The 24,985-nt window shown below is 41.9% G+C and overlaps 2 protein-coding genes across 4 annotated transcripts in view; one reads left to right on the top strand and one right to left on the bottom strand.

The window, feature by feature from the left end:
* The window catches only part of TP53BP2 (tumor protein p53 binding protein 2), a 50,431-nt gene extending 38,339 nt beyond the window's left edge, over positions 1-12,092 (top strand). For both annotated transcript variants that reach the window (XM_017812782.1, XM_017812781.1), the window contains exons 13-18: positions 276-1,057; positions 2,931-3,068; positions 3,673-3,806; positions 4,834-5,000; positions 8,103-8,302; positions 11,043-12,092. In XM_017812782.1, the coding sequence (XP_017668271.1) occupies positions 276-1,057; positions 2,931-3,068; positions 3,673-3,806; positions 4,834-5,000; positions 8,103-8,302; positions 11,043-11,084 (1,463 nt within the window). In that variant the 3' untranslated portion in view covers positions 11,085-12,092. The remainder of the gene's footprint in view (positions 1-275; positions 1,058-2,930; positions 3,069-3,672; positions 3,807-4,833; positions 5,001-8,102; positions 8,303-11,042) is intronic.
* Positions 12,093-12,539: 447 nt separating this feature from the next.
* CAPN2 (calpain 2) overlaps positions 12,540-24,985 on the bottom strand; it is a 26,228-nt gene continuing 13,782 nt past the window's right edge. Inside the window, exons 8-21 of one of the 2 annotated variants that reach the window (XM_017812786.1) lie at positions 24,649-24,723; positions 24,261-24,421; positions 23,770-23,939; positions 22,720-22,731; positions 20,964-21,175; positions 19,687-19,723; positions 19,010-19,075; positions 18,440-18,497; positions 17,363-17,427; positions 16,172-16,240; positions 15,577-15,655; positions 14,474-14,590; positions 13,990-14,048; positions 12,540-13,345 (exon numbers count right to left, since the gene is read on the bottom strand). In XM_017812786.1, coding sequence (XP_017668275.1) covers positions 13,322-13,345; positions 13,990-14,048; positions 14,474-14,590; positions 15,577-15,655; positions 16,172-16,240; positions 17,363-17,427; positions 18,440-18,497; positions 19,010-19,075; positions 19,687-19,723; positions 20,964-21,175; positions 22,720-22,731; positions 23,770-23,939; positions 24,261-24,421; positions 24,649-24,723 — 1,204 coding nt within the window. In that variant the 3' untranslated portion in view covers positions 12,540-13,321. The remainder of the gene's footprint in view (positions 13,346-13,989; positions 14,049-14,473; positions 14,591-15,576; positions 15,656-16,171; positions 16,241-17,362; positions 17,428-18,439; positions 18,498-19,009; positions 19,076-19,686; positions 19,724-20,963; positions 21,176-22,719; positions 22,732-23,769; positions 23,940-24,260; positions 24,422-24,648; positions 24,724-24,985) is intronic. The other variant, XM_017812787.1, reaches the window with a different exon arrangement.

Consider the following 24,985-nt stretch of genomic DNA (forward strand, 5'->3'; position numbering starts at 1 on the left):
AATTAAGCAGGTGAGCGCTGCTGTAAGAATCCTAAGTGGATCTTCCCTGCTGTGAGTGTTAACGAAAGGTGTAAATTGTCTGCCTTGCATTTGCAAGATAACTAATGGTAAAGCTGGTTGCCAGATTAGTTCTGTTCAGTTGATTGTATTATTCTGCTTCTTTGCCCTACATAAAGAATACACAACCTAATTCTCCTGTTTTCTTTGTTATTTTCTTGCTGATAAAACATTCAAACTTGGTTTTTCCCCCCCTACCCTTCTGAACTGCTACGCAGTGTATGGCAAGCCTGTGATGGCAGGAGCTGGTGTACAGAATCAGCTGCCGCAGACGGAGAATGTCTACTCAAACCTCCAAGGCAAACCAGGCAGCCCGGAGCCTGAGGTGGAAACAACAGCCTCTGCTCATGAGAATCACGAACCGGAGCGAATTCCCCGTCCTCTTAGCCCGACCAAATTGCTGCCTTTCTTATCCAATCCATACCGCAACCAGAGTGATGCCGATCTGGAAGCACTACGGAAAAAGCTGTCCAATGCACCCAGACCACTGAAGAAACGTAGCTCTATTACTGAGCCAGAGGGACCTAATGGCCCCAACATTCAGAAGCTGTTGTATCAGAGGACCACTCTGGCTGCAATGGAGACTATCTCAGCTCCATCGCATCCCTCCAAACAGACGGCATCAGCTGCCAGTCCTGAAAGCCCAACAGAAATCCCAAATCCTTATCTAAGCACAGAAACAGAAAAAGAAACATCTGCTTCTATGCCAGAACCAGCTATTGCTGAGGAAACAGAAAACACACCATCAGATCAGAGTGAAGCTGTTCTTCCCTCCATACCTTTGGACCCTGTTCCTGAGGCTGTATCAGACAGTGATGAACTCACTCAGCCGAAAACAGAAGAACCAAGCCTAGAAGCTCCACTGCCACTGGAGGTATACATGGAAGAATATCCTCCATACCCACCACCTCCCTATCCATCAGGGGAACCAGAGAGTTTGGGAGAGGACTCATTCAATATGAGGCCTCCTGAAGTTACTGGACAGTTTTCCTTGCCTCCTGTAAGTATTAGTTAGTTTATAATTTGGGTGCCCTGTCAATAAGTCATTTCAAGCTCTGCAATAAATTCTGTGCATTGTGGTGTAGACCTTAAGCAGATATGGGACAACAGTCACACAAATGGTCTAGAAGTGTCTCTGTGGGTATCTCTTCTATTTGTGTGATGGTCTTATCTGCAGACTGAATGACAGTAATGAAAAGCCTCTGTTTCTCTAGAATTAATGACATAATGAAAAGTTTCAAATGGAATCTGATATACAAAAAGTAAAATTCTTCAGAACTGTAAACAATATTCCTTATAGAAATCTGCCTACTACATCCAATTTTTACTTAATTTTTAAGAGAAATTAAAGTTGATTTTTTTTCCTTGAGGTACAGATACAGATTTCACAGGCATTTCCCACTACTGCTAAGAGCTGGAAACTAATTATCTTAATCCTGGATTTCATTTGTTTATCTGAAAAGTGCCTTGCTTGAAAAATATGGAGAAACCAACCTCTTTTGTTTTTGCTTTGAAAGCTCATTTGTAGACATCAGCTATATGCATTTCTTCTCATGAATGCTTTCTGAATTTCTTTGGAACCTAATTCAACATCAGTCTTTTCTCAAGTTGCATCAAAATGGAGTCTCTTGGGGCTAAGGGTGGGCAGCATTTTTGTCTTGTTTATTTTGGAAATTTCTTTCTCTGTGTGTGGTGTGATGTTATCTTAGTGCTGTATAACAGAATGTTTTATGTTTTTGGTTTTTCAAAGACTTTCTTTAAAAACCTATCACGAATACAATTTTAATAACTTGATGCATGGAAGTGGTTTTTTCCACTATATCTTCAGTGCAGGGCAGTTAAAAGCTTTAAATGTGCTTTTTAACCTTGTAACTTCTGCATAGAATAGACATGGCATGTTTCCATGCTTTAAAGATTTTGTTCTTGTTCCCTTTTACAAGGAAACTTTTGAGTGGTAGGATTTCCTAAATTGTGAGAACTCATTTCTAGTTGGCTTTATAATAATTCTGCAGTGATGAGAAGAAACCAGCCCAACTTCTTGATTTCTTATTTAAATACTTGGGTTGTGCTGACAGGCTGTTTCTTTAAAAAGCTCGTACTTTTGATATTATGTATAAATCAACAGGCAGAAGAGTATTTTCTGGGAATCTCTTCTTATATCTCTTATCTTCACGTGTTTGCTCTTGCAAAATGTGAGTAATTTCTATTCATCTTTGCCTGGACATCTGTCAGAAATTTACATACCCTCATGAATAGTGTTTATTGCTGCTGCACAGCCAGCTGGGGCGAGCGCTGAGCTAATGCTGGGTGCATGTTCTCTGAAGGAAAGAGTACAAACTCAGCTATAGAAATGCTTGGTTTCCAGTATCAATGGGTGCATCTAAACCATTTCTGCACTTGGTTCTATATTCTTTGCAAAACCACTTTCTGTAACTGTTTTCTTCTGCTAACCTCTGCTGAACTTACAAAAACTTTAGGAACTTAACATCAGTTGAGTTAAGTGGACTGTGCTGCTTGGTTTGTGTAACAGCTGTGAGAGTTGATGCTAAAATTGTCCAAACAAAAAAAAAAAAAAAGAGGCTTTTCCCTGATTTTCAGGAATTTGGGAGTTTTTGTATTTTGTTAATGTTTGATCAAGGTGACTTCTGTATTTAAAGTTGAACAGTGACCTTGTCCGGAGATAAAGGCAGAGGTCTTTCGTAGCATGTCTAACATAATATATTCATAATGTATCAGAGAATTGGTAGAAAACAGTATAAATTTCATATTAAACAGTGCTTTAGTTGATCATTTCTGCTGTCATTCCCAAATTAGCAGTTTTGTATTCTTGTTTTTCCCGGGTTAAAAAATGCCTATAACTTATCTTTTCACAGGGGAAGAGGACGAACTTGCGTAAGACTGGCTCTGAGAGAATTGGGCATGGAATGAGAGTGAAATTCAATCCCCTTGCATTGCTTCTGGATTCATCTTTGGAGGGGGAGTTTGACCTTGTGCAGAGAATAATTTATGAGGTACTAATGCTAACTTGCAAGACAGGGCATAGCAATCTTGGTTCAAAACTAGGAAGTTGCAGCTTTCCTGGACTGGGGAAGCTAAAAGAATAGTGCACAACCTAGATCTGTCCTTGAGGACATAAGTCCTAATAGGTCATAAGTGATCATACCTGGAGGCCGACTTTAAGTGTGTTAAATCCCCAGTGGGCATTTAGCATCAAGACTGTAAATTTGCAGGGCAACTTTTTTCTCATTTCTTATGTAGTGTTTCATCCCCACATTGTGTGGTATTAGATAATTTGATAAGCAAAATCCACGTAAACTTTGCTCACAGTTAAATGGGCAAATATCAGAAATCTGTTAAAAGTACTTTTCTGAGTTATCAAGATACTGTTTCTCTGAACCACCCTAGGTTTTCACTGTTAAAAGAACACTGCAAACTTATATATGAGTCTTGTTGCAAAACTGGCAGTTGTTGTAGTCTTCTGCCTATTGCTTATGTCCTTCCTAGAAATGTCTCGAATTCATATTTCAGAATAGGATAACTCACTTTTATATGTGAAGAGGTGTTTATTCTAGAGAGTTGCACTAGAATGTGAATGGTTCCTTTCTGTCTGAGCAGGTTGAAGATCCTAGCATGCCCAATGATGAAGGGATTACTGCGCTGCACAACGCTGTGTGCGCTGGGCACACCGAAATCGTGAAGTTCCTGGTGCAGTTTGGGGTGAACGTGAATGCTGCAGATAGCGATGGATGGTAATGAGTTCTTTGAGTGGCTCCTTGAAGATGCTCTCCACAAGAGAGCCATGGCTTGGGAGCTGCTGCAGGTCCCTCACAATATCCCTCATTTTGCTCCTATGGAGCTGGCAATGACTTCTCCACAGCAGAGCAACAGCAGTTCTGTGTGGGGCATCACATGAGACTGTGCAGAGGGGAAAATAGGGAGATTTATACTGATATTCCCCATATGAAAAAACTGTGTCTGAGGCCTGGTAGGGTGGGTGCAGTTGTTAGGAAACTGCTGTGTTTGAGATACTTAAGACAGCTTATGCATAATGAGCCTTATGCTGAAATTCCCAGTGGTCCTCTCTGAGATAGCCCATAACTTATATGTGCTCTGGGCAGTATCTACCCCTGCAAACTCTTCTCAGTTCTTTGTTTTGTTTTGTCTGAGTATTGGACAAAGTGGAAAACTACAGCCTGCAAATGAGGCTTGCAACTCATAATGGGCTACAAATCCTTCTCACAGGTTGCTGAGGAGATTATTTACAAAAGGCTGCTGCAGGAGGCAGTGATTTTACTATTATTTCTGCATATAACAAAAGTATCTGAGGCCTAAGACTGAGGGACAACAAACATCTTTATTCAGCCTTAGTGGTTACCCCAATTACCTGCACAAAGTCAAATCTTGAAGTAATTGTCTAGATTGTAAGAGGCATGATGTCAGGAAGATTTCTGAGCGGGTTTTTTAATATTGATTAATTTTTTAATTGTTATTGCCTTAATAAATGTTCTTAGAATGTTAATGGACTATGAAAGGTAGCAATAACTAGAGATCTGTATGGAAACCTAGCTTTAGGGCTCAAGCAGCTCTCGATGGCTCCCGTTATCTGTGAAAAGCGATTGCTCTTGACATCCTGGGTTGAGTGCTTTGGTGGGAAGCCCTCAGTGCTGCATTACTGATTGCTGGAGGTCACACATGAATGTGGTTTGCTCCCAGGGCTCTCTGAGCGCTGCCATGAGCAGTATAAGCCAAGTGTCATCTTCTCTTCTTGCCTTGCAGGACCCCGTTGCACTGTGCTGCCTCTTGCAATAACGTGCAGGTGTGTAAGTTCCTGGTGGAGTCGGGCGCGGCTGTGTTTGCCATGACCTACAGTGACATGCAGACGGCTGCGGACAAGTGTGAGGAGATGGAGGAGGGCTACACACAGTGCTCCCAGTTCTTATATGGTAGGTGCCATCACTGAGTTTTGGCAAGTGCTAGGGGCTCACCTGGCACTTTTCAGTACATTTTTGCATGAGGAGGGGTAAGTTGCACGCTTGGGTTGTGTGCCCATGCTTCAGGTTCCTCTTGGAAGGAGAGAGGTTTTAGCCAGGTTGCTGTCACAGAACAAGTTCCATCGAGACCAGCTTCATAACATCCAACCTATGGAGGAGATCTGAGTAACAAAAGGCTTCCCTACATCAAAAACTTTGAGTTAAGCGTGTGCATTGACAGATACACTGGTGTGAGGTAGCAGTCAGGTGAATCTTGTCACATAAGTACTTCTTTTACATAAAAACAAAGGTATATATAGTATACAGATACCTCAGTAGGCAGTTCATACCTGTTACCTAGTGTCTTTGAATGAAGAGTATTTCCTAATGTGCACTTTAGAACCAGGAAAGGTATTGCCAAGTTTCTGCCTTGATGGAGATTAGTAAGCACTGAATTTGACTTCAACTTTCTGGCTTATTTTCTTCATGTGCATTTAAAAAGAAATCCCATATTAAATTTAGATTTTATTAAAATAATAAGACTACAGAGATACTATCTTTTAATGGAGAGAATGAATTCCCCCTAGGGTGTGATGAGTATTAGTCAATGAGGTTTTAAATTACTTTACTGCATGTTTTGTGTGTAATGGGGTTTTAAATTACTTTTCTCTGTTTTGTATGTTGTTCTTGTCCTGTAGGCACCTACCAGCTGGTGTGTCATCCCTCTGTAAGATGTTAGTGTAACAGCAATGTAACACAGCATAAAAAGCTGTAAGACTGCCTCTCTGGTTTTGTGGAACAAGCGAGATTTGAGTTTCTATGAGATGCTCAGCCAGCATATTTCAAAACAGTCTGTCCAGCTGTCCTCACTAAGCTTGAAAACTGTATCTCTCAGTGCCAAATATACAGTTTTCTCTATGAAGGGAGGAAACCTTCTTAACTAGCATCAAAGTCTGTGGGTGAAGCAAAATTCCATTTAGTTTTGTATTCAGACTCTCTAAGGGTGATCATCAAGAGCAAATATCCAAGGAAGATTGTAGGACTAGATAAAAAATTAATAATACTTGTCCAATATTTTGTACTGGCATTAACTCTGATATGAGTTAAGAGATGATATCTTTGTGGTGAACAGCCCTTGAGGGAATTCTTTCAGGAATTTGTTTAATTCTTAAATTCAGTTAAACAATCCACATCTTGCTGTGGAAAGGAAGTCCATGGTTTCATTAGATACAGCATGAAGAAATGCATTCTTTTTTTTCGTGTTTTTCTTTCTGGGCCTACCATCTGGTGGTCTCACTTGATACTCTGTTTTTTGTTGGGTTTTGGATTTTTTGTGTGTGTGATGAGATACTTATCAATGGGTCATGAAAGGACTGTAAGGCTTGAGCCTATTGCCAGTTTTTTCCAGATTGCAACTGCTGAAACTAGGGCATCTCTTGATATATTGGTTGTTCAGCTATCGAAGTTCCATATTGTTCCATTAGTTATTAATCCTATTGGTAAGGCTGGTTCTGGTTGCCTATAATTATAGTAAGAAATTCCTTCACTAGCTAAATCTGTTTCTTGCTGTAAAAGAAATTTGGGAATGTGTACCTGTCTGTTTCCAGAACAGATATGACATTAAAACCTGGCCCTCTTAACTCATCTGTAAGGTGAGAAACCTTGCTGTAATTCTTTAATCCACCTAATCCCTTTTTGTTGTAAATTGTGCCCAATATTGAATAACATCAAGTGCAGGTAGGTTTAAATAAAACCACTAATCCTTCAATGTTGATTAAATGACAAGTCTGATGCTGCTTAAGTATGCAATTTTTCACTTTCTAAGATGTAATGCTTGTGCTGTCTCTTAAGAGCATGTTTGCCCTGCTACCCTCCTGTGACCCTTAATACCTCCTTAGGAGACCAGATCCATTGAGTGACTCTTCTGTTTGTCTGCTTTGATGTTTAATGCTCAGTTTTACCTTCCATGTGGGTGCAGAGCACAACTTTTGCCAAACCTGTAATTATGCCAAATGCAAAGCAAGAGAAGAGTTTCTCTGGGCAGAGCTTATCATGCAGTGGAAGTAATTTTAATTTTATGTGATGATCTGGTATGCAGAAATAAAGAACTTGATTTGAGCAGATGCTTCCTTTAGCAGATGTAGCTAAAAATCCTGTACAATAGGTTGTAATAGGTAAGCGATGAAAAGGGAAATGACAAGTTGTTTTTACAGTGTGCAGTACTCTTTGCTCCTGGAAATACGAAAGCCAGACAAAACAACTCAGTTGGATTCAGTATTTTAAAATAAAATAATTACATAAGAGAAAGTTTGTATAACAATTAAGATACCTTTTGCTGCTTAGAGGCTGAGGAATGTGTTCAGAAAGAATAGTATCTCATTTTTGGCTACAGCTGTAAAATGAACTAGTTTTAAATAACATCTGCCAGACATGTGTGTACTCCAAGACACCTTGGTGTAGAAATAATTTAAGAGAATTGTGTTTCTGAAGTCAGTGTTTAAAAAAAAAATAATCAAAATAGTGTCAGAAAGTAAGAACTGCTGAGAAGTGTTTGAGTTAACCAAAAGCAGCTGGAGGGTAGCAGACAAATCTTTCAGATACAGGTCTGAGATGCATCTCGTCTTAAGGTTCTGAAATAAAGTGACACGAGTGGCAAATGATACAACAAGCATCAAAATGACAAAAAGATTACTGATGGACTAAGAGTACAAACAAGTCTTTTTTTGCTCATCACTTAGGTCTAGAAAGTGTGAACACAAAACCATAACCTTTTCTCAGTCAATGCTGCTCTCACCATTTACCTCGTATATTTTGAACACACGCAAGGAAGGATTCTATCTGCTGTATGTAAGGACTGACTCCACAATGTCACCTCTTCCAGGACTGACTTTGAGTAAGCTGATGGCACCATGCTGCCAAGTGTGATAGGAATTGATATTGGATTGTCTTTTTATTTTTTTCCTGGACTGCTCTCCAGTAAGAGTAAAGCAGTCTTTCCACTTGTCCTTTTTCTTTTCTTTTTTAACTAATTAATTTTTTTTTTTAAATTTAGCAGCTCTATTTTCTATGTTGCAGGAGTGCAGGAGAAAATGGGTATAATGAACAAAGGAGTGATTTATGGACTCTGGGATTACGAGGCTCAGAACGATGACGAGCTCTCGATGAAAGAAGGAGACTGCATGACCATCCTGCGCCGGGAAGATGAAGATGAAATCGAGTGGTGGTGGGCACGGCTGAACGACAAGGAAGGCTACGTTCCCCGCAACCTGCTGGGGGTGAGTCCTTCATACTTCCAGAGTCAAAAAGACCCCACCCTAATATGTGGAGTATACAAAGCACTGTATACTCATCATATCTCTTGCATGTAGATGAGGTGCCATTTTAAAAGTCAAGAGGAAGGAGTTTATGTTCTCCGTGTATTCATGTGGGGAACAGAATGGGTTAACACCCTTTAAGACACCTAACACAGATTATATTGATGAGTGCATAAAAGAACAACATATGTCATCACCCTGCTGTACACAGCAGGCTCATACTAACCTTGTCTCACTATCTTAGAGAAAAAACCCTTTTATTCAAATATGATGTGCGCATAAGGGTTTGTTGAGCATGTTCTCAGGCACATGGTGTGATTTTTGGGGCTGTCCCGTAAAGGGCCAGGAGTTGGACTCAATGATCCTTGTGGGTCCCTTCCCACTCAGGATATTCTATGAGTCTTTGTGAACTGGTTTTCCCCATCTTTCAAAAAGTGTTGTACTGACACAAAAGGCCTTAAGAACCGAGGCTTGCATGAAGAGTGAGTCATGAGTCTTTCCCTGTCTGGGTATACACAGTGCACCTTGTGATCTGAGGATGTTTCACAGGTATAAACACTGCAAAATTCTAGGTTATCTTTTCTCCTAGCATTGAAAAAGAAATTACATTGCCAAGTAAAGGCAGATTTTTGTTTTCTTCTATGCTTTTTAAGTAATATTTAACAATAATATTTAAACAAATGGCCTCTCCTTTTCACCTTCTGTACTGACCTTATTAAAAACTGTGTACAAATAAGATATTTTCAATTATGTCCCCATACTTCTCCTCATGGCTGAGTTGCTAGAAAACCCTGGCAGATGGACAAATGTATAAAAGTTCCATTAAGCTTTTTTTCTGCATATCCAGTTGCCCTGCTGCTGGAGATAAAAGGTTCTCCAAAATTAACCACTCTGAATTTTAGCTGATTGATTTATGATGCTTGAAAGAGGCTGAACCTCCTTCCTCATGCAGATAATCCTTACTCTTAAACTGGTTAGATGCAGTTGCTCTGCAAAATCTAATGCAAAATCAGTTTTCATTTCTGTATCACTTTCAGGTCAGGCCTGCCCACAATGTACTGTAAAATTCTCCCTAACGTAGTACTTCTGCTCAGTGATTTCCTCTCCAAAATAAACATTTCTAAATTGAGAGCAGCCATCAGCCCTGCACAGTGAGGTTAAAATAGCAGCTTTTTTATTTTTTGCCTGCCCCAGTGTGAATTGTGCATGTGCTACTTGTTCATAAGCTTGTGCACTCAGCTGAGCACAGGTGTGTAAGAACACAAGGAGTATCTGTGCTTCTGTAAAAAAAACCCCAAAAGCCCAGGGCAAAACAGCTTAATCTAGCGATCACAACTTGTCCTTGTAAGCACAACACAATCCAAACAGAATCTTGGGGGAAAACTACCCAAGCACAGTATTAACTGTTACACTCTTGTGTCTGTTCAGTTGTTCTAGTACTTCCACTGAAATATTCTGTGGTTATTCTCAAAAGCAATTACTGGACTCTTAATATAGCAGCTGAAATCCAGGCTGTGATGTTCAGCGCAGAGGAAAATGTTTGGTAGTTTGATAAATTCTTAAGTTGTATTTATATCATGGTTGTTTTATCCTTTTGCAGTTAGATGTACTGAATAAAAACAAGGATTAAATTATCTGCATCAGTACTCTACCCTGCCTGCTGATGCCCTAGCTCCCTAAGCTGGCAAGATAATACTGGCAAACGAAATCTTTTGAACACTGTCAGGTGTGATGATAACCAACTAATTTCATCTCTGCTAGTGGTGAAATCATAGCAGGCTGAGATGGACCTTGTGGGTAGAGTTGTTGGCTTTCTCTTAATGATTAGTTGACTATGAAAAAAGAAGAAACCAGGGTCTGGTTGAAGGGAGAAGAGAGCACATTTAAGGAGAACTAAAAAACCCAAGATACATTGTAGACATGCATTGCCATTTAGAGCATGGAGAATTCATTTCCCCTAATTGTATGAAGTGTGTCCCTCTATCTTTCATATGCCAGTAGCCATGCTTTTCAGAACAGTAGTTGTTCCCAAAGCCCTTGCAAGTGGGAGCCAAGAGCTTCCCAAGCATCTTGGCACTGTCAGTTGTCACCCCGTACCCTTGTGTGTGTGGCCAGAATGTGTGAACAGCATGTGGCTCAAGGGCCACAGGGTGCCAGGTACCAATTTATGGCTGGGCAGTTAAATGAATTGCACTGGCCACATACTCTCTGCTAAGTAAAGCACAGCTCTGACATCCTTCTGCAGCCAGATGTTTCCAACTTGCCTGAAGATACACATGTAAAAGTTGATATGCATTGAGTGAGAGAAAGCAAACCAGATTTTGCTACCTCTCCAGTCCCCCTTGCAAAACAGGGAACAATCCTACAGTTCACTGAACACTAAAGTCTCTTGACCTACAAAACCATGTGCTTTTCCTGGCCCACCCACCTGGGTAGAGCTTGAAAGTTATGTATTGTGTGCTGTTCAATACTTTCCTTTTGAACTGACATGGTTGGTATTTTTTTTTTTTTAAGCTTGCCCAGGAATGCTAAATTTATATTTGTTAGTGACCTGGGTGTTTTTATAACCATGCTTTTACTACTTCAGATTACATTAGCATTGTAGCACCAAAAAGAAATTTTTTGTTCCTTTATTTTTCTTTAAAAAACCTAACTTTTTAAAGCAATAAAATTTTAAACCTTATTTCTGTTTTACCCTCAGCTGTATCCGAGGATTAAACCTAGACAAAGAAGCTTGGCATGAAATAGTACAGAAGCCAGATTCTTGAAGTACTAATCATGGACGACTTATGAAAAAAAATTCATTTTGTGTTGGTTCCAATATCATGAGACTTATTTCAATGACAATGTAATTTGAAAGCTATGAAGAATGTGCTTTGAAAACAAATGAAGGATTGATGCATTAGCAAATGGATGAGGGCATTGTACAAGATGAAATAATGCTTGCAAGCAAATGAAATTCTGCTGCCTTTGGTCGAAGCAAGCCATTATGTTCAAGTACCCACTTGGGTTTCTTCAAACATGGCAGAAGAGAATTTCACATTTTTTTCTGTATTAAGTACAAGGACCTTTTCAATTTACCATTGAAGGAAACTTGGCTTTGTCCAAATTTATCCTAAGGCTTTTTCCAGATGGGAGAAATTAAAGTACATGCACAGCACCCAACTGCTTATTGCTGGAAGCAGAATGTTTGTTAAAGAAGCTAAACTGAAGTGCATCTGAACAGTGACACCCACCTGACTGATCCATTTAGCAATAACTTTTAAAAAAGCTGTAGCATCTTAGAGATTCTATGTATTCAAACTATTATGTGCTGTAACAGAAAATGTAGTTTTAGATTCCTCTTTTTACAAAGAGTCTCATGTATTTATTGTATTTTGTACTTCGAAGACTAAGTGTAGAAACTTTCTGTAGTCCTTGACAACTTACTTGTTTTTATTCCACTGTGATACCATTAAACTTATGTCTCCTCTTCAGCTTTAACTCTGGGTATTTTAATGGCAATTTTTATTAGACCATGTGAAAATGTTACCAGTACAAAACAGTGCTGTTTTACATTACTATTCAACTACTTTCTGTACTAAATTGAACCCCTACTCCCCCATGCATTCAAGATAGTCTTTTGCATTTAAAATTAAGTTGAATCTGTTAGTTGCACATAAACTTCGTTTATCTTAAAAGCTAAGGGACATACTTAAGAAAAAAGATTTGGTACAGGTGTTTTCCAAATAAAGCCTTTCCTATGGAACTATCCTTTATATCTCTCTATTTGGGAATAATTTGATAATGAACACTATTTAACAGAAGATCAAAAATTTCCTTAAGGGTATTTATGAAGTGCCTCACCCTGCAGGCTCATGTTTTCCTGCTAGGTAAGTCCTTACTGCTTTCTGAGAAGGTGCCTGTAAGTAAAAGAAATGGTTTATAGGAAGGAGGACACAGTTCTTCAGGGCAAACTGAAGTCATCAGCAGCCTGTGCACGATCACAGCCTCAGGGTGTTGATAGGCTGGGTAGGGGGTATATAGTATCAATTACCTATCTTAGAAACCTCTAGTTTCTCAAGCATTACTCTTTTAAAGTATCAGACTGTAACATTTCATGAACTAACAGACATCCAGAGTCAGCTCCAGAATGCTGTTTTTCCCCTTTAAGAGGCAACAAGCAAGCTCTGCTCTTGAAAGCAAAAGCTCTGTACATGTGCTGTGATGATCTATATCTAAGAAAAAAAAAAGTGTTTAGTTGCAGCAGAAATAAGTCTCGCAAACTTTATTTATACTCTTTTTATTTAAATACTTTCTTGCATTTCAAAGGAAGATAAATAAGATACAGGAACTCAAGATTCCACCTGAGAGGATGGGCTTTCTCTTGGAAGAGTCTTGTTGCCAACAGCCTCCTGTTTCAGGCACATCAGTGGTGAGGAGGGAAAGACTTGTCTTTCTGTTTGGTCAAACCTGTACTTGCTATTCAAATTCTTCAAAGAATATTTAACTAGAATAACACTGGGGCTTGACAGAAGGCATACAAGGGACCCTCTGTCTCTGATTACAGGTGTTTAGATAAGATATGCAATACTATCCCTTTTCTAATTTCAGATACGGAGGATGGAGTGGAGCTGTTATTCAAAAAGCACTTATTAAACCACTGTCAAGCTATAATGAGCTTTCTTCCAGGAGTCCTGTAAAACACCTTAAAGACAAATATATTAGCAAAGCAGTATTTTCAGAAGTTGCACTGAGGATTAATATTAAATTAAGGCCCTTGTCCAGAGGGTCTATAAGAGTAGCTAAAGACTGTCAGAGCCATAAAAATGAGGTTCCAAATTCTTCTTGTTGAAGTAGAATGCTTTCCTTCTTGCAATAGCGTGCAAAATTTGCTATGTGTAAGTTAAGGCACATTCATGTTAGGATATTACTTGTACATAGCTTGATTATCTTCACCTGGTCATGCTCTTTTTGAGGTCTCAAGCTGATGCCAGTGGCTCAAATGACAGTAAAGCACAGCCACTGTAACAAGAAGAAAAGGGCCCAAGGTTAAATTTAGTAAAAAGACTTGTAGCAAGTATGCACATTACCATTTCTAGAATAAAGTCAGCCTGTTGTTACAGAAGTAATTTTAGCATCTTTCCTAAATGATTTAAATTTATATCTCATTTAGGTCAAAAGAGTTTTGGGATGATTTGCACGTTCCTCCTTTAGTTGCAGAAATAAGTTATGTTCAGGTCATAAGCACGTCAAACACAAGTAGGAGGGTACTTTTTGCCAAACTTAGTCCTTTCTATAGGGCACACAGGGTGCAGAAAGAAGCAGACATGGATAAGACCATGAGTCACTACTGCACCTACATTTTACTCTGACAACAGAAAAAGCAGAGAAGAAGCCAAAATTACAGCCAGTACAGGGATAAGGGGCTTCTGGTGCAGGGAACCTTGTCTGTCTGTTAGAGAATATGTTGTGATGTAGGTACACTTTTAAAAGCTAACCTCTCTTAAGGCTGCTTACAAATACACAAGCCAGATAAGTCCAGCATATATGTGAATACATATAACCAGCCATAATCAAAATGGAGCAGGACAGACCCTACTGTTTACATCCCTCCCTCCCTTCCCCCAAAAGATGAAAAAAAATGTTTTAGAGCTAAATGAACTTACATTAACAAGGTTCAACTCTATTGTTCCAGTTTTCTCAGTATCCAGTTTTTTAAACATTTCTGTGGTGGGAAAGAGATGACAGATAAGGATGAATATAGGAACTAATTGGAAAGCCTTCCCCTTCCTTGTGCTTCAGGATTGAAAAGGAACTTAGTCCCAGAATCTAAAACTTGACAGTGACCTACACCCCAAACCAGAAAGGGCCAATCTAAAGTCATTGTGCAGAACCAAGACTGAACATTTTTAATTAGCTGCCTAGTATTTTTTAATCAACATACCATTTTTTGCATGAAAGACTAGCTGTGGTTCAGCAGCCTGGGCTTAAGGGCTGATTCCTGGATCTAGGAGAAGCATGCAAACTGGGATGCCAGATTTATATATCAGTTTTGAATTTGTCTGAATACCTTATCCTGGACTTCTGGACAGTTATCCTGCTGCAAACACAAAGTAACAGAGTCTGTCTAGTTATTGAGCGTGTACTCACTGAACAAGGTTTCAAGCCGAATCAAACACCGGACGAAGTTATCAAAGTCAATGATGAGGTCTTCGTCAGCAAATCGAGCCACAATGATCTGATGTAACTGGCAGTTCAATTTGAACCCTAAAAATACATTGAGGATTTAAAAAAAGAGACAGAAAAAATTGTGCAAAAACCTCCAACTAACAAAAAACCCCAAACAACCTTACACACTACCAGAAATTCAATTACCTTCTTTTGGTTAAATTCACAAATTTTAAGAGTATTTACTTCATTTTGGAAACTCCCAACAACCACTTCTGTACTTGGAGCGATTTAGAACTGTGACTAGGCCACATGTGTTCTTCCTGCTGTGTGTGCTCCCACACCTGGACTCCTGTTTCCCAGGGGATATGGCCAATTGCTCCAGCTCATGGTCCTTCCCTGGGTGACAAGGGGGCTCCAGACTCAACCTACTGAGATGAAGCAGTGGCTTTCTGTGGGCAAATGGGTCTCTCTTTCCAAACAGTGTCTAAACATTGGTACAAACTGAAATGCTGCCTCATCTTACATGGTGACGAGAGGGGAAAGTTCCAGAGTGCCAAAATGGACATTAGGATGGCCCCACATGATCAGTAAATTAGTCTGGGATTGTATGGGTCGGTGGTATCTCCCTCAAAACTCAGACTTGCTTTTTCAGTGTTTGCAGTAGCAAACTGACTCCTAGCACTCCTGTAAGCATCACCCCTTGGTCAAACCACTTCCATTCCCTAGGTCACACATCCCAGTTCTACCAGCTTATGCCAAACCCACATAAATATACTCAGAGAGACTCACTGAAAGACAAGAGTATACTGTTACAAGACCAGATTGTTGCAATTATTTGTGCTTCTCCAAAAGCTGATCACTAAAGAAAATAAGTGCAAACCTGCCACTACTTTGAGATGCTTTTAGTGAGCCTGCCTGGCAAGACAAGAGCCCAAGCTGAGCATCTAAATCACATGGAGGCCTTCAGGTCTGGGAACACAGGATTTTTCTGCTTACAAGTGATATACAGGAGACTAGTGAGCATCTATGAACCCAGCTTGAAACTGATATAATCCTATAAAGAGACAGATCAATATAAATACCTGCTGCTTCCAGCGCCCTCCTCATCTCGTAGGAGTTCATGGTACCGGATCGATCCACATCAATTTCCCTGTAAATTTTCTGCAAAACACAGAAGCCAAAGTCAAACCTTGACAATAATTCAGAGCGTGGTTTGGCTTTTGTCAGAAGGGAAACATTTTGAAATGCAGCCTGTGTGTAACTTAGGAGCATTTGCAATGTTGATCTGAAGGACTTGGTGTCGATTTCATCTAAAAGCAGCTTCAGAAAGTAAGTCCGTTACTCTGGAGAATTCCTTGAACACCCATGGCACTATCACTACCAAAGTGGAAAGGCTGACACCAAACTCACACTCTTAAGTAGACAAGTTAAATATTTGGATGAGAGTTAAAACAGGAAGCCCTCCCAGAGTAAGGCAGGAAGAGAAGCAGCCTCTCCTTCAGCCCTTCACCCTAGCACCTGAAGGACAAGCATTCACACCTTTGGACTCCAAGGGACAAAACCTGAGAGACTGAGGACACAAACCACTGCTTTGGGAAATGAGACTGTGCACACTGTATGAGGCAAATCAATCTAAAGCCACCTCTACATGCTTCTCCCAAAGAGATTGCATCTCACCTGGTATTTCTGAATCTTTGTCCAGAGGGTGTAGAACTCCTTCAGTCCCAGTTTACCACTCCCATCATTCTTCTCTGAGTTAAGGGAATTTCTTTGGAGGGAAGAAAAAGGGGTTTTCTCTCCCTGTGCCAAATTTACTTACATGGGCAGTTGTGACTTTAAAAAAAAAATTTGCAAGTAAAAGAAGGATGCAAGTCTTCTCTGAAGGACTTGTCCTCTCTGCAGGACTCATCCTGTTGCATACACAATTGTCATCCAAGATGTCTGTCTCAATCAGTAAGCTGATTAACTTAAACTGTGACCAGTTCACAAGATCTTTCTGCTCCCCTTTGCAGCTCTCTGTCTTTCCTCTACAAGTATAAAAGAGCTGAGATGATGCCATTTTGTTCTGTGTAGTTGGTTCAACACCTGCAGTTACAGGAGCATAAGTCCTAAGTCTGGATTATAAACAGGAAAAGCCACAACCAAGCCTGCTATTTGCAGAACTTAAGTTCTTGTGCAAACAGCTAACAAAAGAATCTGCTACGGAGTCCTTAGGGACTGCCATATTTTACACCAAATTATAGCAGAGCATCACCTTGTGTTGGTAATTTTCTCTTTTTCTAACTCTGCAATTCAACTCCCACTGCACAGAGAAGCTGAACACAACTATTCTTAGACTTGAACCTTCATCCTACACTTTTTCCCATATTCTGAGGAATAAAAGCTCCTAAAATCCTGTGTACTCTCAGCTTCCTGTATTTGTTTCCCTCATTTTCCATTTCCTAGGTCCTCATGGCTTTATGATGCTCTTACCAACTCCAGCCAGATAGCAGAGAGGTGAAGTGCACCCAGATATGCACGTACAGCTCTACAGCCAAGGCCATCCACACCATGCTGAGAGCCAGGTGCCTTTTTCCCAGCACAAACACCACTTTGTCCCCAGCTAAACCAGAACACACAACAACTGGGAAGGTTTCAAAGCAGATCATAACATCTGATAATGGATTTTCCCTGCTGCCTGGGAGAATGCATGTGTCATGGTGAGCAGTGATAGCAAGGGCCTGCTTTTTCAGGGAAACCAGGGTAAAACCAGCTTCTCCACCTCAGATGTCATTACTACATAAGGATGGACCCACCAGGCAGCAAAGGCAGGTCACCTACTTCAGCACAGGCAGAGGAATATCACCTAGGAACGGCCTTAAAGGATACATCTAACAGGTCAACCATTATTTTGCATGTCTCAACACTAAAGCCATCTGATTTAATATCTTGGCCTGTAAAGAAAGAGCAAAACGCAGGATTATCATTGCATGCTGTACCACAGCACCTTCCTAAATAGCTCACGAGCTCTCTAACCAGTGTAGACACACACACCAGCCCTTATTTGCTTCCATGAGATTGGTGGCTTCCTTCGCAGCTGATGAAGAGGCTTTGGGTGAGAGTCAGCTGGGATGTTTCCCCAAGCAAACAGCCCAGTTAGTCTAGTCAGAAGTTGTGCTACAGAAGCAAGAGACAGAAATAAAAGCTTTCCTGCCCTTACTGTCTGCCTTCAAAGACAACTGTAGACTTCTGTGGACAACATGGACTTTTAACTTACAGAGGTGAACAGTCGGTAGCTTCATGCAAGGGCTGAATATCAAATCAAGCTTAGTAACCAGCAATACCCCATTGCTAACTGGCTGGGGTACACAGACATACAACACAGTCCTGACCATCTGGATAACATTTCACTTTGGAAATTAAAGAGACACATTTCTCTAAACACTTATTTCTTGAGCACTGTTTAATGGAAAGGAAAATAATGCAGAGCCAAGTTAGGAATCACTTTACAGAAAAAGCAGCCCAGAGCCTCAAAGTTTCTCCTCCTCCTTAGGGACACTGCAGACCATTGGCTGGGCTACTGTTTGAACCACTCAGGAGTGGTTCAATACTGAAGTAGCAGCCATACTTCTCTTGATTATTATCAAGCACTAATCAAATCTGTCCATATTCTTGGTTGCCAATTCCCAGTGGCAGATGCTGGGATAAAAGACACCCTTATGTACCCTGCCAAAGCACACATCCTGTGAAACACCTTCTGGGCTGGCACAGCCCCAGCCTTTCTGCAGCCCCCTGAAGCAGCAGAGAGAGCATGTGGCTGTGGCCATATGGAGAGCCAAGGGCAGGTCTGGGGCAGAGCCCAGGGCTTTGAGTCTGCCCAGGCTGGTGGTGCCCTCTGTGCTCCCACGGCCACGCTGGAAAGCCGCTGGTGGCCAACTGAAGGTGCTGTCGGAGGAAGGTACTTACGTTTAGCCATGATTTTATTCAAGATGCTGCGCAGTTCAAAGGCTGAGATCTCTGCATCCTGTGGAGAAGAGGAAACCAAATTTTTCACTGTGAGCTGCAGACACCACCTGCAGCCTCTGACTCCTTTGCATGAGCTGGCCAAGTTCAAACATCCCTCCGAGTTCATTTCCCTTGGATGGAAACGCAAGCACTAAACTCTCCCAACCTCCCACTCCCAGGAGCACCACCAATTCCCAGACATTAGCACATCCAGCAAGCTGTGCCCGAGCCCCCAGGCAGCCGAGGGCAGCTGGGAGAGAAGGCACAGCCCAGCCCTCGAGGCACCCCTGTGCCTGCACCATGTGCTCTGCCCAAGGACAGAATTAGGGCCCTGCAGAGATAAAAGTCGAGCCTGCAGTTCAAAGAGAGCTAAAGACTGTTCACCAGGAGTGCTCACAAATCACAGCACGCACAATTATGCACGCACTTGAAATCTGACTCAGCCCAAGAACTAAACTCTGTCCTGGGGGAGGTGTCTCTCTTACCCACTCACCCATGATGCCATTAAGATATTACCAGAAAAATACTCACATTTCCTGCTAGCTGTCCAAAAAGCCTTTTAAAGTTGGGTTCGATGTCATCTTCACTGATCTCGGTCTAAAAGACAGAAAGAGAGAATGTGGAAAGGAGGAAATTTTCTGCCTGAGAAAGACTTTGTGCATTTCCTTGCCCCTAGGAAAACACAATTAAAATGGCAAAGTTGAAGGTAGAGTGTTTTTGCTATGATTTTAATCAGTTTTATTTTCAGGGACACCTCAAAATGCTGGCATTGCAAATGCTGGAAAAAAATCACACATGGGGTACATGCATTAGTAGGCAAAACATCCCCAGCTCCAGCAGGACTAAACATATGGTGAGCTACTAGTTACTCATGGAAACAACATCACATGCAAAAACACCCCCACGGCTGAAAGCTGCACTCTCGGATTCCTGGAGAGCAAAGGGAATTTCCCGTGGCTCTAGTTAACCCTTCAGAGTGTACCTGACCTCCTCCACCTAGGAAGTCCAAGATCTGGATAAAGCACATGTTTCCATTACACTGCTTATGATATTTCCACTTGCTTGACACTCAGTTATGGATACTGAAAGATCTTTTCCCAAAGTTCTTGATAATGCCTATTGAAAAATATTGCTCTGCACAGGGAACAGGCACTCCAACTTCTGCTTATTGACAACAAAACTACCTCAATTTAAAACATTTGAGATACCTCTTCAAAATTGGCCTCAATTTCATCATCTATCACCCTAGAAAGATAAAGAAATCAATATTAAAATCAAAACAGATCACTTTTATGATGCTTTTCCTTCAAGCTTCAGTTAAAGAGAGATTCTTTAAAATATGGAAATAATAATTAGTATTCAAAAGTTACTGGATTAATCAGTGACAGACACTGCATACCACAGGGAAAGCAGTATTTTTCCAGCTATGGCAACACGTTACAAGCCGTGCAATGTCCTGCAGAGCCACAGACAGGATTTTGGGCCACACATAACTCTTTGGGTCACTCAGTGTCACTGCCTAGAGACCTTAGCCCAGGACCAGGCTCTTGGGTGCAAATCAAACTTTATCTAGTCACTTTTTTTTTTCTTTCTTTTTCCTTTAAAACAGAAAAAAGTGAGAGCCCTGAACTGTGATGTGTTTCATGCTGTCCCCCAGGTGCTGTGGGAGCACCACACCTACTTAAGCACTGCTAAGGGCCCAACCAAAGCTGAATGTGTTCTCACACAACAGACATCCCAGCTTTCTCACCACAGCAGAAACATGCAGCAAAATATTACAGGATAGAAAAAGGATTTTGCTTGCTTTGAATCAGGGAACTTAATACAAAAGATATCACATCCCTTCCTGAGGCTTTAGCCCAGCTGCTCTTTAAGATGTGACATCTAAATTTTTTCATGGTTTTTACAGCTAACAGTGTGATTTGAGCCAGTTCTGTTAAAACCCATTTTAACTTCATCCAAGGTATCATTTGGTTGAGCAAGTATCTTGAAATTTTTCCAGTCTGATCTCAATGGTGTGAGATCAATTGTGTTGATCTGTGTGTTCCCAGGCAACTGAAAGCACCGGCATTTCTGTCTCCCAAGGGGACAGCCCAACCTGCCCCCCCCCCGGGGCTTTCTTCTCTCCACAGACTTAACTGTGCTGTAGCACCCACCTGCCCAAGGCCCCGTAACTACAAATGTCTGCTCAAGCAGGGATAATTATGACAACAACAATAATAAAAAGTTGTACTAAATATTATTACTTTTCTTCCACCATTTCTTCCTGCTAAATTTACTCAAACTTTCCTTAGTTGCCCATGAGGAAACTGGGGACAAACAAGAACTGCCACGATCCCATCCATACAGGGTCATTGTGCATCCCTCTTTCCCTCCTGGGAAGTGGATGTACCCCATCCCTGGGCTGTTCCATCCTTCCATGCCTGCAAGAGGGACCAGAGATTGCCCATGTGCTCACACCACTCTCACACAAAAAGGTACGTACGTGGAGTTTGCGTTTTTTTCAGAGAAGACCCGCAGACAGAAATCCCCGTTCTTGTTGGGTTCAAAGGTGGAGGGCACAATGATATATTCTCCTGCAGGGAGCTTGAACCGGTTCAGCACTTCCCGGAGGTTGATAAAGGTGTTTGATTTTTCTCTTGCTTTGTTGGTCAGGAAAAAGTTTTTGCTCAGATGAATATTCGTCTGGCCAGAAAACTTATGCAAGGCAAAGAAAGAGGAAAAACCCACAGTTTGCATGCACTGACATTCAGAAATTAAAAATACAATAGAAATATCAATTAGCTATGTATGGGGGGGGAGAAAAAAAACTCTCAGCTCCACAGAACTGAAAGAGAAGAGAAAGGGAGTGGGTGCACCCCACCACAGGACTCCTGAGATGTGGCCGCAAATGTATTTTGCAGATTATCACAATAAATCATTCAGGTCCTGCTTTTGTTTTGCAGATGATGAAGGGTGTCTGAAGCCATTTGCAAATTCTTCCACCAACTGTTTCTCTTTAGAGTGATATGGCATAGGAGCCATGTCCCTCTGGTCCCTGGAGCTGGTGCCACCTGGAGACGGCAGCTTGGATCTGCCTCTGAGGTCAGGCTGCCTTAAGGCAGAGACCTCACTTATGGAGGGCTCCAAGAATAAAATAAAATAAAATAAAATATTTTGAGTGTAACACCTAGTGAAAGGTGTCCCTGCCTATGGCAGGGGCATTGGAAGTAGATGATCTTTAAGGTCCCTTTCAACCCAAACCATTCTATGATTCTATGATTGTCCAGATAAAACTTTTCTGTGCAGGGGTCTTAGAGGTGGGCTATTTCAGCTCTAGGAAATCCTTGATGATTCCAACATCAGGAATGTGCATGTTTCAGAATCCTCCTCCTTCCTGTCCTGCCAGGTTTTTAAGAATGCAAAACCTGTTAGACCTGCTGCTGTAGTGGGAGATAAAATTCTACCCTTTGGGCAAAGAAAAAATCATGGGCACTAGTAGCTAGAATCTCTTTTTTTAAGGAAATGAGATTTTTCAACCACTAGGGTGAGAGCTGAGTGGCTGACAGTACTGCTAAAAGGTATGTAAGAAATTTAATTAACCGGTAGCACCATATTTTTCGCTGATGAAACCACATTTTACACAAAAGTAGTTGGTTTGAGCATAGTTTCAGGCACCATGGGGTACCCTAGTGGCTTCGCTTGTACGCTCACAGGTACAGCAAAACCAGTAATGGGGTCACCTCGGCATTTTGCTCAACTTCAGTCATTCCTCTGAGGAGCAACAGCTCAGAGGTACCTGCAGCCCTCCTCATATTGCATAGGCAGTGCTGCATTGCCACTCCTCTCTGACTCCCCAGGGTGTACTGTTAGCTATCTGCAGGTAGAAACAGGGAGAAACTAATGAAGGTGGTGCTTGGGGAAATGAATATAAACACTTCCTTGGAATATTATTCATGTGTCAAACATGAACTCTGTGCAGAGCTGGGAAAAGCAGCTGTGCTCTGGGGGAGCAGATGTGGGTCTGGGCTGGGATAAGAGCGGTGGAAGAGCTGCTTTGATGAGTTTCTGCAGTACAGAGCACTCTTATCCCAATCCAAGACGCTCCGAAAATGCAACATGGGCTCAAGGCCCCTTTCAGAATAAATGGCCTCTAAGTTTAGACTCTGTGCAGTCGTGTTGTCCTGTGGACAGGAGGATCCTCTGAACCATTTCTTCCCACAAGCCCTTCAGCCTCAACTCCACCAATACATGCTACATACCTCTGGGGGCACCTGCAAGGAGAAAAGGAGAGAGTTATTTGCCTGTTGAATGGCAGCTCCAGGGCTACTTCTTTTCAGTTACTTAGCAGGTACATCCACACTTGAAAAAAGAAAAAAAAAAGGCTTGAGGGGAAGGTGAATGCTGAGCCCACGCCACACAATGCTGAGTGCTGGCTCAGCTCCCAGCTCCATCCTGGAGGCAGGTGAGGCTCACCTGGGGCAGCGTGGGCACAGCCTGACACAGACAGGCTGGTCATGGCTTCCTGCTGACTCTCCTCCCTGCAGCCCACTGTGCCCACTGTGATGTTTTTTTTGTAGGCTCAATTTCTCTACTACTTCTTCCCACCTCTCCTTTCACATTCCTGCCCCTCTGACCTCTCCACCATCAGGAGAGGAGGCAGTGACTGAGCAAGGAAATAACGCAACTTTCTGTTTCTTTATGGCTTCAGAGGACTTAGCTTTGCTTTAAACCTTATTATCCTGTGGGGACCAGATCCTTTGATAAGCTTTTCAAAGCTGGGATACTGATAAAACAAGCAGTTGTACATATTGCCTGTGGTTACAGAGCAACTCACAGACAAGATCATCATTCCTATTTTCACTGCCACATAAGCGCCGCTGCTTTGCAGCTCTGTCCTGCTTCAGGGGCATCTCTGACCCTTCACTCAGCAGAAGGAGTTTTACAGGTGTTTTTGTTGGTTCTGCTGCTGGTTTCCCACTTCCCAAGGTAGCACAGATGTCCCAGCTAGGGTCACAACCCTACTACAGATGCTCCCATTCTGCTGCTTTCACCACAGCCTGACAAGTGAAAGGGAGACTGGATTTCTGCACTTCTTGTTTTTCAAATAGTTATTCTGCTCTTCCATTTAGAAGGTGGGAAGTGGCCTCTGTAGGTAATCTGGTCCAACCCCCTACTCAAAGCAAGGCTGATATCAAAGTTAATTATTTTGCTCAGGACCTTTTCCAGCCTAGGTCTGAATATCTCCAGATATGTTTAGAGGTGGAAGGAGCTTTCCTTTTCCTCCCATGCACCTGTACAGCCTTACTTGCCTCATAAATTGCAAAGCCAATGGTGTGCATGTCCTCTCCCATCTTCCTCTGCTTCCGCCGGTGCTTCTGAATCAGCCCAATGAGGAAAGTGCAGCCCCCCTCAGGATCATCAGGATCCTCATCTTCTTCCTCCAGCTTGATTAAATACTGTGGATTTGTCCAGAAAGTGTCTGGGAAGTGGATTTATGCAAACTGCTCAGAGGCTTCTTTGAAACAAAGGGTGTTGATGTGCATGTCAGCTAGGACAGACATGGCTCTGACTTCAAAAATCATGTGTGACAAGGGAAACCTCCTCTTCTCCCCCCACCTTTACAACCACAACTTGACCCTCATCAGGGGGTCGCATCTCCCAAATCCCTGCACTTTTTGGACATTAGTCCAAGATATCTCGGGTACATTCTCCTCCTCCATAAGCCACCCCAGACCACCTCCCAGAAGCTCTCACAGAAGGTACAAGTGGACAAGCAAAACATTTCTCCAGTTTTTCTTACTTGGGTAATTCCTGCAACCCCCTGCAGTGGCTCCTCGCCTCCAGTTCCCATCCAGCTTCAGCAGGCTCCACTTCTTGTACCTGTCACTTGCCAGGGTGTCTGGAGTCAGGTTGCAGATCTCCAGGCGGGAGTAATGCCTCAAGAAGTCGTTGAACGCCATCCTGTGGGAGGCAATGCCACTGGCAACGTCTCCTCAGGATGGACAGGTTTTCCATACAACCAACTTACCTATCCTCCCTCTCACTTACTATGATTTAGCACTAGGATTTGGGGTGATTGATTTTGTACACTCATCTTGGAGAGCATACTTGGAGAGGTTACTTCGTGTGAAAAAAAGCTGGGCAGATGACATTCCCTTCTGCCAAAATGGAAACCTAGTGGTATTTACCAAAATTCCCCATCTTCATGTCTCCTGGTCAGCCGCTCCCGCACCTCAGGGTCAACGCCACTCCAGTTTGGGCAGCTGAAAGAGAACCCCATGTCAGCTACAGCATATGGTACAGGTTAAACCCTAATTTGGCTGTTCCGGCACAATGATTTCACTTTCCACAATTGCAATATTCCACAAGATAGCAGCTCCAGAACTCTCAAACCACTGCAGACTTAAAAATATATGAACCCGGCCTATAAGATATCTCACTTCTCAAATATCCAAGGTAAGGATGAGAAGCAGAGCTCTATTTTCAGAAAGTGCTAATGCCATGACTGAGGCAGAGCTTTGTATT

Source organism: Lepidothrix coronata, unplaced genomic scaffold (genome assembly GCF_001604755.1).
Source record: "Lepidothrix coronata isolate B3197 unplaced genomic scaffold, Lepidothrix_coronata-1.0 Scaffold38, whole genome shotgun sequence".
Taxonomy (NCBI): domain Eukaryota; kingdom Metazoa; phylum Chordata; class Aves; order Passeriformes; family Pipridae; genus Lepidothrix; species Lepidothrix coronata.